Genomic DNA, 16,078 nt, shown 5'->3' with positions numbered 1-16,078 from the left:
ATTTTAAAAAGGTAACCATCCCAACCCTGGAGATTACTCTTAAATCTATTAAATTGTTGCATTTCATATATTTTGACTATAAATATATATATACTTTATTCTTTAGGAGCTCGTCTCTTGTGTGTGTGTTCTCATCTTTATCCTGTTTGTTCTGTGACGGTGTCTTGCATCGTTTTGATCCAAGTTGTTAAGGGTCTGCACTTTCCCCATGTAAATCTGTTGTGTGGAGCCCAGGAAGAATAGCTGGGCCTAACAAAAATAATAGTTGGTTTCAGGTTGGTTGTCAGTTTGGCCATGGGTAGGTAGGGATTTTTTTTTTTTTTTTTTTTATTCTTTCCCACGGCGACTATGGATAGGGAATTTCTTTATTTAATTAACCCTTTCACTGCCACACGACAGAAGGTTAGCCCTTTACTATCACACAACCGACGGCGATGCTCCATCATTAGCATCATTAGCTCCATTAGATGCTAATGATGGAGCATCGCCGTCGGTTGTGTGATAGTAAAGGGCTAACCTTCTGTATTGTCACAGTGAAAGGGTTAACCGGCTGTCGTGTGGCAGTGAAAGGGTTAAAATGTTCACAACAACATGGATGCATGTACTCTGCCAGCATGTTTAATATCCATAATACTAAATGTTTGACTAAGATTTCTATGAAACTTTATTCTAAAAAAAAAAAAAAAAAAAATGATTTTTTTTTTTTTTAATATATAATTTTTTTTTTTAACTCATAAAATATATTGGGTCGCACCTAAATCGGCAGGGTCGGTCGGCAACCTGAAACCAACCATTATTTTTGTTAGGCCCTGCTGCGCTGTAGCTCGTGGGGATCCTAATCAACTAAAACAATCACAAGCCAATATGAAATGGTCCCAAACTGTCATAAATGGTTCTAGTTTGGTGGTGATGAGAATGACTGGCCAAACAGATGACAATAAGGAGTCATTGATATATCTGCAAACAATTGATCTCAAGCCCAACAGTTGCAACAGATGTGATTGGAGAATCGAGAAAATAGGGCACGACTTGAGATAGGCCATCGGTATTGGTCCAATTAAATTTTTGCAGATAATATTGGGCCGATTGTAGAATAGGCCTTTTTTCGTGACCTATCCAGCCAGAGTTCTGCTCAATACACACGGCAAGTGAACAAACTAACAACACTGGTGAAGACTTTAGTTTTAAAGCACAAACAGATGTCAGTTAATTTCTCCTTTGATTTATGCCGCTGTGCCATTTGTTTGTTACCAGGGGCGTTGAAAGGTTAAGAGCTGTCAAAATGTCACGTGAGAGATGTGCAAAAGTCACTTTGAATCTAGCTGTGGCTGCCAAAGCCTCTCCCCTTGAAGATTACAATCTCCACACCCTATAATCTCCATGACCCGAGCGCGCACCACAGCCAAGCCTTTCTGAAAGAAGCAGGTCACCTTCAGCCCGACGCTGCCGTCCCTGGAGGGGTTTTCAATCACGCTAGGATATAAAAAAAATAAAAAACATTGTTTGATTTGATTTTAACAGTGACCGTCTCCCCCAGACCCGTCACAGAGTCTTATTTGGATGGCATATGGTACAACTGATTTGCCCGATCCTCTTTTCCACTTCAGTCTCAAACTGCCTTCCCTCCACGAGTTTTCAATCTTACCGGAATAGAAGCCTTTGTTGAGATTGAATTGAACAGCGACCGGGTCTTCTTCGGGGAACCAATCACATGTGTTCAGATTGAATTGAACAGCGACCAGGTCTTCTTCGGGGAACCAATCACATGTGTTCAGATTGAATTGAACAGCGACCAGGTCTTCTTCGGGGAACCAATCACATGTGTTCAGATTGAATTGAACAGCGACCAGGTCTTCTTCCGTAACCAATCACATGTGTTCAGATTGAATTAAACAACAACAGGGTCTTCCGGAACCAATCACATGTGTTCAGATTGAATTAAACAACAACAGGGTCTTCCGGAACCAATCACATGTGTTCTGATTGAATTAAACAACGACTGGGTCTTCCGGAACCAATCACATGTGTTCTTCTGATTGAATTAAACAACGACTGGGTCTTCCGGAACCAATCACATGTCATCTAGGTGTAAGCCTAGTCTTTTAATTCACCAAACAGCCATTGTAATATCTAACACCGCCCCCCCCCCCCCCCCCCCCCCCATTTCATTTTGACTAGCTAAAAAAGACTAGACTAAGAAGAAGAGGATGGGTCACAGCCCCAACCACCTCACAGACGTTATTCAGCACCGAGACGAACACCAGCCATCTCCTGGTAAGACAGGGGAAACCATTTTGAACATGTCTAATGATGACAGGGCTGTACAGTGTGACGACTGACTAGGGCATCGCATATTGCGCCAGAATTTTGCCTGTGCGAGTAGAGAAAGATATTTGGGGGCACCCATGCGAGTACTGATTTCAACCCTTTCATTCGCATTTCACTCCTTTTTTTCGATGAATTTAAACGTCGCAAACTAATCAGTTTTTTTATATCTCTCCTCCCTCCGTCTCTCTCCGTCTGCCCAATGAGCGGGGCTGTTAGTTACACACTAAAACGCTCACACATGCATACGGGTACTTGAGAGGTAATGTCCGTGCTGAAGCAGAGCAGAGCTCAACATAGCGGAGAAAACGAAACGTTCGAAAAAAGCATGCATAGCGCGACCTGTGTAACATTAAGTTACACTGCTATATTTAGATAGCGCGACCCGTGTAACGTTAAGTAACTTGTGTTCCGCGGGGAAAGACTGTTCATCACTGCATACAACTTGGTTTAATCCAAATACCCATTCAGAAACGTTGTATTATGAAATAATTCTTGGATGCATGTCTGTCTGATTATTTCCCTATGCCTTGTTTGGTGCAAGTTCAGCTGACACTGTTGACACGCCCACTACGCAAAGCGTGCGCTCTCACACACACACTGCTCCGGTCATGCATCCACTCAACTCATGGTAAACACAGCATCAGGCTATTGTTCTAAAAGTATCTCTACTAATAAAATAGAGTATTGAACCGTTTTAACAGCTGAGTATTGGGTGGGACATTCTGATTTAAGAACTTTCTAAATAAAATAGAGAGTCCCAAAATAGTTAATTTATCTGACTGCTTGTATGATCAAAAAGTATCATACCGTAGTAATATACCGTAGTTATATAAAAGAATAATAAAGCAATGTCGATTCTGTTCTTAATAAAATTTAAATAAAAAAGAACCGATAAGAGTATCGATAAAGTACCAAACCGTTAAGCAGTATCTATCGATAAGAGTAGTAGTATCGATAAAATCCTAACGATACCCATCCCTAATGAACACTGTAAAAAAAATCAATGAAAGAAGAAATGTTTGCAGCTGTGGTAATACTTCAGTTGGTTCATTATAAAAGATACAAACCTGAAAACAAAAGCACTTAAATGTTAAATAAAAAGGACCAGTAATGAGGCAGGAACATCATATTTTTTTGCACTATAATGGTACATTTTTTATTTAAAAAAGTGCCCCTAAAAAAGATTCTGTGCCCCTAGTGAAAAAGTTTAGCGTACAGCCCTGAATGATGAAACCCATCCTTCTTCTTATAACTCTGCTTACATGGCAACGGAACAGTTAAATAGGTCAGCCGGCCTAGAAATAAACGTCCGAGTGGAAATAAACGTCTAACTTACAATGCGGCCATTCAGGCAAGCCTAGAGGAAGGTGTATTAAAAGGCCTTTTCTGATAAACAAGTGCAGAACAGTAGAGAAGGCACTGGATCCCATAGCGTGCCATGTGGGTCGATTATAATCAATAGCTACATCTTCTCAAAGACCACACCAGAAGGGACATGTTGGCCTTGTGATGTACGCCGTCAAAACAAGTGCCTGGCCCGAGGCGTGCGGAGACAAAACAACTAATGTGACAGAATCAGCTGCTGCGGGAAAACATGTTTGACTCACCGATTCATGGTCACATGGCTCTGTTTGTGTGCGCATGGATATATATATGTATGTGTGTGTGTGTGTTTGCTTAAGCCTATATGAATGGAAGTCACATGGATATAAATAGAATGTAAATGTAATGTAAATGTCAATAGAACATGCTCACAAGTGCAACACAATGTTGTGTGTCTGTGCGTGTGTCGGTGTGTCTGTGCATATATGTGTGTGCGTGTGTGTGTGTGTGTGTCGGGGCATGTGTATGTGTGTGTGTGCAGGGATTACAGCAATAAAAAATATTTTGACTGAAATGTTTGGGCAACATTTCTGGTTGGTTTATTTCCATGTAATGAAAATTCCTGTATGTAAAATGATAAGATTCCAGAACCACTCCACCATTGCTACTGTTCTCTAATGAAGCCATCAGGTAATGAAGCCATCAGGTTTCAATACAGGTTTAAATACTCTAGACCAGTGATTCCCAACCTGGGGTCCGCCAGACCGCAGATGATTTGAGGTCTATTTTCACCAGTTTTTCTGTCATTTTTTTTTCTTTCAGAGAAATATTTAATTCACATATTTTTATCATCAGAAGCATGAATAGTCTCTCCACTACAATAAAAAATAAAGATAAATAAATAAACATCTAGACATGATTTTTGAACGTTAACAGTAGGCTACCGGGTAGCCGCTAAAACGCGAATCAGTCGACTATCACTTTCCGTAGCTAGCCTAGGCTAGCACGCTAGTTAGCTTTCTCGGCTCGTCTGCAGTCAGCCGCCAGAGGCGAAAATGTGTGACAGGAGGGACCAGACAAACGACCTGAGTGTGTGATTTGTGGAGAAAAGTTGGCAAACTCAAGCCTGAAGCCCAGCAAGCTGAAGAGACATCAGGCGTCTAAGCACCCAGAAACCGTTGGGAAGGATCCGGACTTTTTCCTGAGGAAAGAACAGTCTCTCAAGGCGAACAAGCCCGTTGATGTTAGAGTAGCGTGGAGCAGGGGTGGCAGTGATTTACAGAAGGCTACCGAAGCCTCCTTTGAGTGTTCGCTTTTAATTGCAAAAGCAAAGAAACCGCACAATATTGGCGAGCAGCTCATCAAACCAGCCTGCATCAAAATGGTTGAGAAACTGTGCAGCCCACAGGTGGCGGATAAACTAAAATCAGTACCACTCTCGAACAATGTAGTGAAAGATCGAATTGATAAGATGTCAAGTGATTGCGAGCAGCAGCTGTCAGAAAAGCTTAGAAAGGGTCCATTTGCCATACAACTTGATGAAACTACAACTGTCGCAGACGAGGCTGTGCTCATCGTTTATGTGCAGTATATCGAAAATGAGGATCTGAAGCAGGACATTCTCATGTCAGTCAACCTTACTACGACCACTCGAGGTGAGGATATTTTTACTGCAGTGGATTCTTACTTCATGTCCCAAAACCTATCTTATGAGAATTTAGTTGCATGCTGTTCCGATGGAGCTGCCTCAATTATGGGAAAAAACAAGGGATCTAACAGTCGCTTGAAACAGAAGGCCCCCCACTGCATAATATTTCACTGTATGATCCATCGCCAGGCACTGGCCAGAAAAATGTCTCGATGACCTCAGTGAAACACTCACAACTGTAGTCAAAGTTGTTAATTTCATCAAAGGACGCCCCACCAACAAGCGTCTATTTGCGCAGTTATGCGAGGATGAGGCGCACCAAACGCTCCTGCTGCACACAGCAGGGTTTCCGTTAGAAAAAGTTGTTGCCGGTCTCAGTGTCCGGTAGATTTCAATCTACCGGACAAATGGGATCAATTCCGGTCAGAGTTTATTGAGCTTAAAAACAATTGATAGGCAGGCTATATAAAGAATGACATCCTCAAGGCATTTATAATATTTTTATTTAATTTTTTTTTATATATTTTTTGGCGTTTTATCGCTTTATTTATTCTACTGGGCAGTCCAGTAGAGAGAGACAGAGGAGGAATGGGAGACAGAGTGGGGGAAGACATTCGGCAAATAACAACGGGTTCGGGAGTCGAACCCGGGTCGGCCGTGTCGCGGCTGAGCGCGCTATGTGGTTCGCCACTGGGGCGCCCCGGCATTTATAATATTTTAACTTAAAACTAGGCTACTTTTGCGTATATACAGTCATTAATATATTCCAAATAAAATAAGTCCCTCGAGACTTCGTGCTGCTGCCGACTTGAGGTGTCGGTGGGCACGACATTAATAAACAGCAGTCTGTTATAATCACATTTTTATGAGCTAACGAATTACGTTATATTGGACATTTGTATTAAAATTATATCAAGCGAAGAACTGAGAAATTTGGCAGAGAGAGACGGCAACATTATCGTGGGTTTGCGTGATGACTATCTCCACCTCCCAACGACTTCAGTGCTGGATTTGCGAGAGCATGCAGCTGCAGAGCCAGCTGTGTTTTCAGGTCCGGTCTGGGGACCGCTCAGCAGCGCCCCCCACCCAACAGCTGAATTGCCAATGGATGAATTGGAGTACTGCACTGTGCTGGCACAGCTCTGTGGGTTCTGCGGCTCTGCAGCTGCATGCTCTCGCAAATCCAGCACCAAGCTCCCGCTGACAACATCGTTGTCATTATTAGACCTGCTTGGTGAAGCATCAATGAAACAAATGTAATGATTGTTTCGTTCATCGCATAGGCTATTTAATTTTGCCTATTTTAATACAATTCAAATAATCAAATTGTGCTTAAGAGGGAATTATTTTCACCGGACATTATGACCGGAGAGATTAAATATGCCGGTCAAATACAGGTAATTACCGGCTAACGGAAACCCTGGCACACAGAGGTGCGTTGGCTATCACGGGGCCAAGTGCTTGTGCACTTCATGGAACTACAAGAGAAAATAGAAGAATTTCTTGAAACTAATAACCCCGCGCTGGCAACAGACTTGCCGTACACAATGACTTCAGAATGGCTATCACGCACATTACACCTGACATCTCAGGCCTGGCAGCACACATGCAAGCCCAAGGTTCACATTAATGAACCTTCTTCACACCCAGCTATAGGACAGATTCTCTCTGCTAACTACTGATTGGAATTTCCTGTCTCATTTTGTTTAATTTGTTGCATTGATTTGTTCCATAAATGCAAACCGTTCACCATTAGGGCCTGATTTGAGAGGATGAATACAGGATTTGAATATTGGCCAAACATTTTGAAATACATATGGTGCAAGATGAGATTTGTTGATTGAAGGCACAAGTCAAAGAAGCATAGTGGGTCTAATTATGATGCATATGCCTGTGTATAAGCAGTTTGTTATAAAAAATGACAAAAAAGTATTAAAATGACAAAAAGGTTTTTTATGGTATTTTATTAGGAGAGGGGTCCAGGAATTTCATCAGAGATGTTTGGGGGTCCCTGGGGGGGAAAAGGTTGGGAACCCCTGCTCTAGACCAGTGGTACTCAGACTTGGCCAACACAGGAGCCACATTGAGAAAAATATATTTGTTGAAAGAGCCACATTACAAAAACACCCTGTTCCTCCAAAATCAGGCTACAATAGGCTATTTACAAGCTATGGCTTAAAGCATGATCATATACTGCATGCTATACCAGTAGGCTACTGAAATGTATTTCCGTTAGCAACCTTAACTATTGATACATATGGCAATATCACTAGCAGTGTCCCTGTAGTAGTCTAGGCTCCAGTCAGCCCATCAGTAAAGTCCACAGCTTTAGTCTCTCTCTCTACCTCAGGTTGGTTATGATGTCCAAGTTAGCTTAGCTCAGGGGTCTCAAACTCGCGGCCCGCGGGCCAATTGCGGCCCAAGGGATGATATTTTGCGGCCCCCTACTTGACGTCAACGTTTAGTGTTAATGCGGCCCGCATGCTACTGTTTGCCGAGTCGTTGCGCGAGAGTTGGAAGTTTTATTTATTTAATCACTTGTAGGCTACCATAGCGCAGGCTCATGACAGCAACGTTATATTAGTGACTTGGTTGAAACGTGATTCCGGAGTGATATCAAGTAAAGTGGAAGGAAAATATATCCTCGCTATCTCCTCTGACTGCGAGCAGTGCTCTGCATAAGCGGCTGGCTGCACTGACAACTGTCTGTGTCTGTGTACGGGTCTGGTCCAATCACATTCAGCATCCCGTCAGCGTTCCCCCCCCCTCACCCACAGTCTGCAAATCAGATGCAGAGTAGGGCGGGTCTTCACGGATTGCATGTCGTCTCTCTCTTTCAGTAATGTTAGAGCAGAGTTGACGGCGCATCTACAGTAAACTCGCTCCCAGTTTTATCTCCGTGAGATTAATCATAAATGTAGCTACTAGCCTAGTTTCGCCAGCAGGCAGCCAGCAGAAAAATATGGCATTTTAAAAGATGGTCAGTAAAAGGGCGGCTACGTGGCGTAGTGGGCAAGGCGCTCGCCACGAATGCGGAGACGCTGGGCTCGCCTGTTCGAGCCCAGCGCTCCACATTGCTTTCAGTTTAGCTGGTCGTTCATACTAATACACATTGGCCGTATTATGGGGTGGGAAACTGATGGGTGGGGATCGGGCGTTGTGGACAGCGACTCCTACAGGTCAGTTGGTGCGCCTGCGCAGTAGAATCAGGAAGTGTCGGGGGCAGCGTGAGCCTCCCACGCGTTACTCCTCGCCACTGAGAGATCGAGCTGCGCAGGTGAAAAGATGCGACTGCTGTTACCTCAAGTACCGGAGGGGACTTGTGCTATGTATGACTTAGTCCACATTGCAGCCGGCTTGTGGGAGGCAAGAAACAGCGTTCGTGACAGGGGAGGGTTGGATTGGATGATACGAAATTGGGATGGGAGAAAATATAGAAAATGGGAGAAAAAGTGGATCAAAAAAGAAAAAGGTCAGTAAAAGAAAAGTCGACTGCAATTCAAAGGTGAATGGACTGAAAAATATGCGTTCATCCCGAGTCCCAGCACCAAACCAATGTGACTATATGCCAAGAAACGGTAGCTCTTGTGGAGGGTGGCAATTTGAAAATAATGTATGACCGAGTGATGGAGACCATGTTTGAAGGCAAACAAAAGCAAATCCCCCTCAGATCGCACAGCAACCAGAATAACTGAAATACTGGCTGGTGATTTGATTAAACAGATTTGTGATAGAATAAAAAAAAATGCACAGTGCATTTCCATAGCTGTGGATGAGTCCACTGACACCACTGAGAAGCCTATGTTCTGAAGAACCATTCATGTTCTGAAGAACTGTTCATGTTCTGAAATGTTATTGCTAAAGATTGAGAAGATTGGATCAGTTGTACTTTTTTTTTTGAATACATGAAACCCTTTCTTTGTGGAATATTTGATGCGGCCCAGCCTCACCCAGACTCTACCTCCAGCGGCCCCCAGGTAAATTGAGTTTGAGACCCCTGGCTTAGCTAGTCCTACATTTTGCTCAAGAAAATAACCACAGAAAATAAAATGCTGCAGTCAATTTGTGAAGGCTGAGCTTCATATCATGTTATTATGATACCGTCAGTCTCACACACACAAAGGACATGCACCCCTTTCTCTCACAAACACACACCTCTACTCCCCTCAGTGCATAAACTACCCCAGAAAGTAGGGATGCACCGAATGGGAAATTCTTGGCCGAAACCGATACCGAAAATAGAAAACAGTTGGCCGAAAACCGAAAGCCCGAAAATGATTCATAAAAATAGAATTTTTTTTACCAATGTTGTGGAACATTATGATTATGGAAAAATATATGATTATGGCAAAACTTAACTTAAATAATAAATAATCACTATTATGGGTCCATAAAACATTTATTCAGCACTTCTGAATGCATACAGTACATTAATTCTATCTTTTCTCTGGCTGCGCAGCGGACATCTGTGCTCTACTGAGCGCACCTTTCTAGTCCCCAGCTGAATGTGCTCGCTTGACTCGGCACAGTAGACACGCGACAGACAGACAGCGTCAATGTGAGAAACACAATCCCCCCCCCTCTCGCTCTGAATAATATGCATATTAGATCACTCAGTGATTAACCGCAACGGGCATATAGTAAATAAGGATATAAAAGCATGTTAAAGACGCATTTATTGGACGCGTTGCGCGCAGAGTTTACATAGAAACAGCGCGACTCCCGACAGCGCGACATCATCACAACAACACGCGTTAGGTTACAGGTTGTTTTTTTCTGTGACATATTTTCTGTGAAAAAACTCTTTCGGCCATTTTCGGCCACCAAAATTTCGGTGCATCCCTACCAGAAAGCATTCTCCTGGGATAAAATGACAGAAATCCGTCTTAGCGACGAATAACTTTAATCCCTGCGTGTGTGTGGAATTGTTTATACCTGCACATTCATGAATATTTGTGAGTATGCGTTCTATGATAAATTGTTTGCACTGCTTTTTCAGACATCGACCTTCAGTGTGCAGAATATGGAACAGTGGTCACTAGGTTGAGGTTCTAGCAGGCACTTAGCGCTCAGCACCCGTCCTCCGACGGCCTCGAACCGCCAACCCTCCGCTCACCAGCACCATGTGACCAGTTGTGTTAAATACCACAGTCTTATCCATTCCACCACCTGGAAAAGGGTCCAATTCCGACGGTAAAGTGGGGGTATTCAACTCAGGATGTTTACACCAAGAGAATACCATTGCAACCTTGTTACACCTACCTAATCAAACATTTATAAACTACATGAGATGCACATAACAAAAACATGCAATTTTACTATGGACGTAGGACAGGAAAAAGCCCCTCGACATTGCACATAATTGTACTTTCACTTATAGTGACAGGAGGGTTTTTCTTTAAATGTTTTAATATTCTTAAAATTAATATTTTCAGGGACTGGACAACGTAATGGTCAACTACATATCCAATACTGTGTTTGAGTATTCGAATGGGAGAAATCACTGTACACCTAAAATCCCTTTAAGTCCCATTCAAATGTATGGAGGGGCATTGTTCTCTGCTTTGTTAGCAGGAAAGACTAAATCATTTCACAAATGACTACTTAAGGTTGGCAGACTTCAGTCTTTTGCAAACAAATATAAAATATGGCGACTGCTGGGGCCCCCGGCGTCTACTGTATAAAAAGGGCTAGAATTCTTACATGGTTCGCCCAATATGGATGTAAACACCCTTAAATTAAATCTGATAATGCACTTTAACCTCATAGTCACTGTTCCATTTCAAGTCCAATGTGATTGAGTACAGAGACAACACAACAAAGAGGTGTTTGACGGGACACCGACTATTGAAGCTGTAGCCTGCAGACAGACGGACATCAGTCAGTACCTGTGGCGAGGGGGAGAGGCGACAGGGGCCGGGAGAGCGTGGGCGAAGTGGTCCCGACCGCCAGACTCCGTCTCTTGTTGTTACGACAACTGAAAGAGAAGACGAGGGAGAGAGAAAACATTTGCATAAGAAACGTAAGAACGGCAAACGAGACAAAATGAAGGCACCGAGTGTTATTTATTATATTTTATAGACATGTTGTTCATGTATTATTTCTAAAACATGTTATTCGGGGGGTGACAGTGGCTCGGGAGGTAGAGCAGTCGTCTGGTAATCCGGAGGTTCCCGGTTCCATTCCCGCTCCTCCCGGGCAGCGTGTCGAAGTGTCCTTGAGCAAGACACTTAACCCCCAATTGCTCCCGATGAGCAGGTTGGCACTTTGCACGGTTGCCTCCGCCGTCGGTGTGTGAATGTGTGAGTGAATGGGTCAAATGTGAGGAACAAATTGTAAAGCGCTTTGGATAAAAGCTCTATATAAATGCAGCCATTTACCATTTATTCCAATGGAAAAGGGTTTGGGGTAAGACTACTTAAAATCTTGTCATAAGGCACGGGGCTCAGGTGGTAGAGCGGTCGTCTGGTAATCAGAAGGTTCCCGGTTCGATTGCGGCTCCACCCGGCTGTGTGTCGAATGTCCTTGAGCAAGATACTTAACTCCCAAATGCTCCCGATGGGTTGGCACCTTGTATGGTTGCCTCTGCCGAATATGAGGCATAAGTAGTGAAGTGCTTTGGATAAAGGTGCACTATAAATGCAGCTTGTTTACTATAAGGCCTAACAAAAATAATGGTTGGTTTCAGGTTGCCGACCGACCCTGCCGATTTAGGTGCGACCCAATATATTTTATGAGTTTAAAAAAAAAATTATATATTTTTTTTTTTTTTTTTTTAGAATAAAGTTTCATAGAAATCTTAGTCAAACATTTAGTATTATGGATATTAAACATGCTGGCAGAGTACATGCATCCATGTTGTTGTGAACATTTTAACCCTTTCACTGCCACACGACAGCCGGTTAACCCTTTCACTGTGACAATACAGAAGGTTAGCCCTTTACTATCACACAACCGACGGCGATGCTCCATCATTAGCATCATTAGCTCCGCATCCGCGGAGCTAATGATGCTAATGATGGAGCATCGCCGTCGGTTGTGTGATAGTAAAGGGCTAACCTTCTGTCGTGTGGCAGTGAAAGGGTTAATTAAATAAAGAAATTCCCTATCCATAGTCGCCGTGGGAAAGAATAAAATAAAAAAAAAATAAAAATAAATTCCCTACCTACCCATGGCCAAACTGACAACCAACCTGAAACCAACTATTATTTTTGTTAGGCCTTACTGGGTTTTCTTTTCCCACATACAGATCATTAAGGATTTTCCTAAGATACTATTTTGAGATATAGTCAAACTATTGTGTGATAAAGGGGACATGCTCAAAGTTCAAACCCACATCAGCCAGAGAACCCTCTACAGTCTACACCGTCTACAGGGTTAAAAACATGCTTCAGAACAGTGCTCCGAGTTACTACTGTGAGGTTACAGTACACGGCATGCCGGCTCCTGTCCATTTCCCCCCCCCCCCCCCCGCCCACACACACAGGCTCCTGCCCCCAACCCACAAGAATGCCAGGCAAGGCATGGTTCACAGTTCACAGAGGTAAATTAGGAACCAATTTTCAGGTTTATACATCTCCCCAAGAGGCCAGTCAGATCCCATCATCCTCTCTTCCCTCCTCGTTTTTGTGTGACCTAAAATAATCGAGGAGCTCAAGACGACGACCGGGTCGGACGTTTCTGGGTCGGCAACAGAGGCGAGATTCATACGGAGCAGTGTGCCCTCAAACCCCAGAAAGACACAAACTATCAGCCCAGGGGTCTCACGGTAACGGAGAGCCAATGAGAGAGAGGGAGAGAGAGAGCCTGTTTGAGGATTCAAAGAATCCAGCATACCATTTCTGGAGGGGAAATTGTCTTTCCAGAAAGCAAGCTCGACACTGGCAACGGTTATGCACCGACTTGTCTCATTTCAATGCCACTTTCGTCACGCGGTGGTCAAGCCAGGAGCAGTGGTCAAGCCAGGAGCTCAGTGTCGAGGAGCAGGAAAATCCCATTCTGCTCCGCTTGCCATCAGATCTTTAAAAACCGGATTAGGAGGAGGAGGAGGTCAGGCTTGCATGGTGATCAGTATTCCACACAGCCTGGACACAATCCAGCCACAGCACCAATAGGAGCAATGAAAAGGCGATGGGAGAGAAGCGCAGAAGAGGGCAATACAGAAAATAAAGCCACATATGGGGCATTTTGAGGCGGAGTGTGGAGGCACCTAGTGATCTCCTCAAATCAGATGTGAACAGATCTCATTGAAAATGCAGGTGTCACCAGAGAAAGAGTAGTTTGTTACAGTGGTGACAGCGGATGGGGATCTGTAGAAACAAAACAAATAACCCTTACAATTGGATTTCATGTTTAATATCTTGATCACGTTTACTTTTGGCTAATGACGTTTAAAGCTGAATCAACAATACTGAATCAACATGGATTTTTGTTTCGCAGCCGTCTGGGTTGCTAGCCTATTACAAATCTAAGTAAATAAGACACCCATTCGTGTTTAGGAGACATACTGTAGGATGCTGGGGGAGACTGAATCACCCTACCATGCCAGTCCTTCATGATAGTATCATCAACACTAATCAGTTATGAGGCTATTCTTGTTTTGGGTAAACAAGTGATTGACAGGACTTTACATTGTAATAAACAGGAGATTTGAAACCTACACTTTGTGGTGGCTAGTGGAGTCAACATTTCAACAGGTAATTTCATTATCAAGACAAGCAGCCAAAAATGTCTTGTGTTAGAATAGTACTACAAAACTGTAACCAAAACAGTATTATTTGTAATTTGTCTGGTAGCCCTGGCCAATGAGAAACAGGCCTACATGTTTGGTCTAGTCTGCTGGTATAAATCAGGTCTTTATGTTCATTGGGCTCAGTTCAAAACAATCATGGGTTGGATGATGAGTAATAGGCCATGGAAGCGTGACTCTAGACGAGAAACACTATGACATAAGCAACATTATGGAGTGATCTCTATCGCACAGAACACTCGCAGAGTGCCGTTTATCATGTGCTGAATACCACAGAAATAGCAGGACTCTCCACACAAACACCATGTCCATGACCCTACTTACCTGTAATGGAAAGGGGGTTAGGAGGAGTGAGAGCTTGTCTGTCAAGTCAATGTCCCATAGGGTTGCACACAAAACAGCACTACAGCCCATGGGGAGGAAATAGATTTGTATTCGTCTGACAGATAACGCCATGGATTTAATCAAATGCACTGCTTCATCATCTCCACTATAAAGTTACTGTTTTCCACTAACAGTTACACTATCAGCATTGGGACATTCTGTCCCTATATGCGACAGCTGGCAGCAGTGTGGGACAATACATAGAGGCTGCTGCCCCCACAACAATAAGCACACACTGGGCTACAATGGCCACGTTTAGGGCGGATGTAACCGTCACGCAGAGTGGGCTCTCTAACAGAATACCGCAAGGGCAGAGCAGACCGAGCAACAACGATATTCTAAACAACGTGCAGGCCGTGTGTTACATGCTGTGGCTGAGCATGGAATCGAGAGGAAATGTTCAACAAATTGTAGTTCGTTTGTCCCGGACATCGGGACACTGCGAGGAGGGCGACAGTCCGCCCTGCGCAGCGGGGAGTTGAGCATAACAATCCCAGAGATGACAACTGAACTAGAGACAAAAAACATGAATTCGTCTCACACATCGGATGCAGTCATTGCACTATTAATAGTCTACACATTCAGAAAGATCTCGTAAGAAAGATAAATCGTTTTTTACCCTTTTCTTTTCATCATGGCCCCGGTCACAAAATTAGTTTTGTAGCTCGGCAAGACGGTCCAATAGTAATTTTGGTCGGACATGATGATGGGAGGCCGAGTGCGTATAGAAACGCAGTCCAGACGCGTGTAAACGATGCTTCTATGTCCTCGGTGTCATTGTTGTATCAACGGTCAAAAGGACGCGGCGTCCGAAAGCAGAAACTCCGTTGACGGTTTGGTACAATCTGGTCCCATTATAGTACCGCGGCGGCGGTGCAGCAGGCGAGCAACGAGCTACTGGATGTAATGTCATCGCTACTCCGTCGTCCTGGGATGAATAATACACATCTCGGGGGGGGAATCAGTTTTCCGCAGGACACACGGCATTATGGAGTGTGGGTCTCTCTTTTGCCATAAAAAAAGTGATAAAGTTTCCACCAGACAACACCTCCGCGCAATTGTGTCAGCAGCCCATCGGGGGTAGAGAGAGGCGGGACTAGAGCCGCACCAGAGGAAGTGGTCACGGGGAAGGATGCCGAGTACAAGGAGTAGGGGGCATCTGCAGAGCCGCACAGCCAGGCTGGACGGGTTGGACGGGTTGGAGGCGGGGCTTCGTGGTCTGGACAAGTATTAGTGGTCTGGACGCCTATTGTTTAATAACAGCGCAGCAGTGCTGCTTTTGCTTCCGCGTTTTCCCTGATTGGCTGCGCCATGCCCCGCGGCAGGCGCGGCAACCGCAGAGCGGAGCGGCAGAGCGCGAGCGGAATTATGTCATGTCCGCCATGATTTTCATTCGGCGCTTCAGCTCACCTGGCAGAGCAGCGGTCCTGCGGTCCGTTGTTGACGAGTTCGAATCCCATCAAAAAAAAAAAATTTTAACGTGATTTTTTTTTTAACGTGTATTCTTTCGCCGGTTAACGTTAGGCATGGTTAAGGTTAAGGTTAAGGTTAGGCATTGTTTCGGAGTTGGTTAAGGTTAGAACGGTTAAGTTTAGGCGCTGTTAAGGAGCTGGTTAAGGTTAGAGTTTGTCTTAGAGAATGGCAAT

The 16,078-nt window shown here is 44.0% G+C and overlaps 1 protein-coding gene across 2 annotated transcripts in view; it reads right to left on the bottom strand.

Moving 5' to 3' along the window:
* mast3a (microtubule associated serine/threonine kinase 3a) overlaps positions 1-16,078 on the bottom strand; it is a 276,511-nt gene that overhangs the window by 178,284 nt on the left and 82,149 nt on the right. The window contains exons 1-2 of one of the 2 annotated variants that reach the window (XM_084328021.1): positions 15,052-15,467; positions 11,188-11,276 (exon numbers count right to left, since the gene is read on the bottom strand). In XM_084328021.1, coding sequence (XP_084184147.1) covers positions 11,188-11,276; positions 15,052-15,134 — 172 coding nt within the window. In that variant the 5' untranslated portion in view covers positions 15,135-15,467. Of the gene's footprint in view, positions 1-11,187; positions 11,277-15,051; positions 15,468-16,078 lie in introns of those variants that run through there. The other variant, XM_084328022.1, reaches the window with a different exon arrangement.

The sequence above is a fragment of the Notolepis coatsorum genome (genome assembly GCF_963971535.1).
Source record: "Notolepis coatsorum genome assembly, chromosome: 13".
Classification (NCBI taxonomy): Eukaryota; Metazoa; Chordata; class Actinopteri; order Aulopiformes; family Paralepididae; genus Notolepis; species Notolepis coatsorum.
This window is presented reverse-complemented; position numbering and strand designations above follow the sequence as displayed.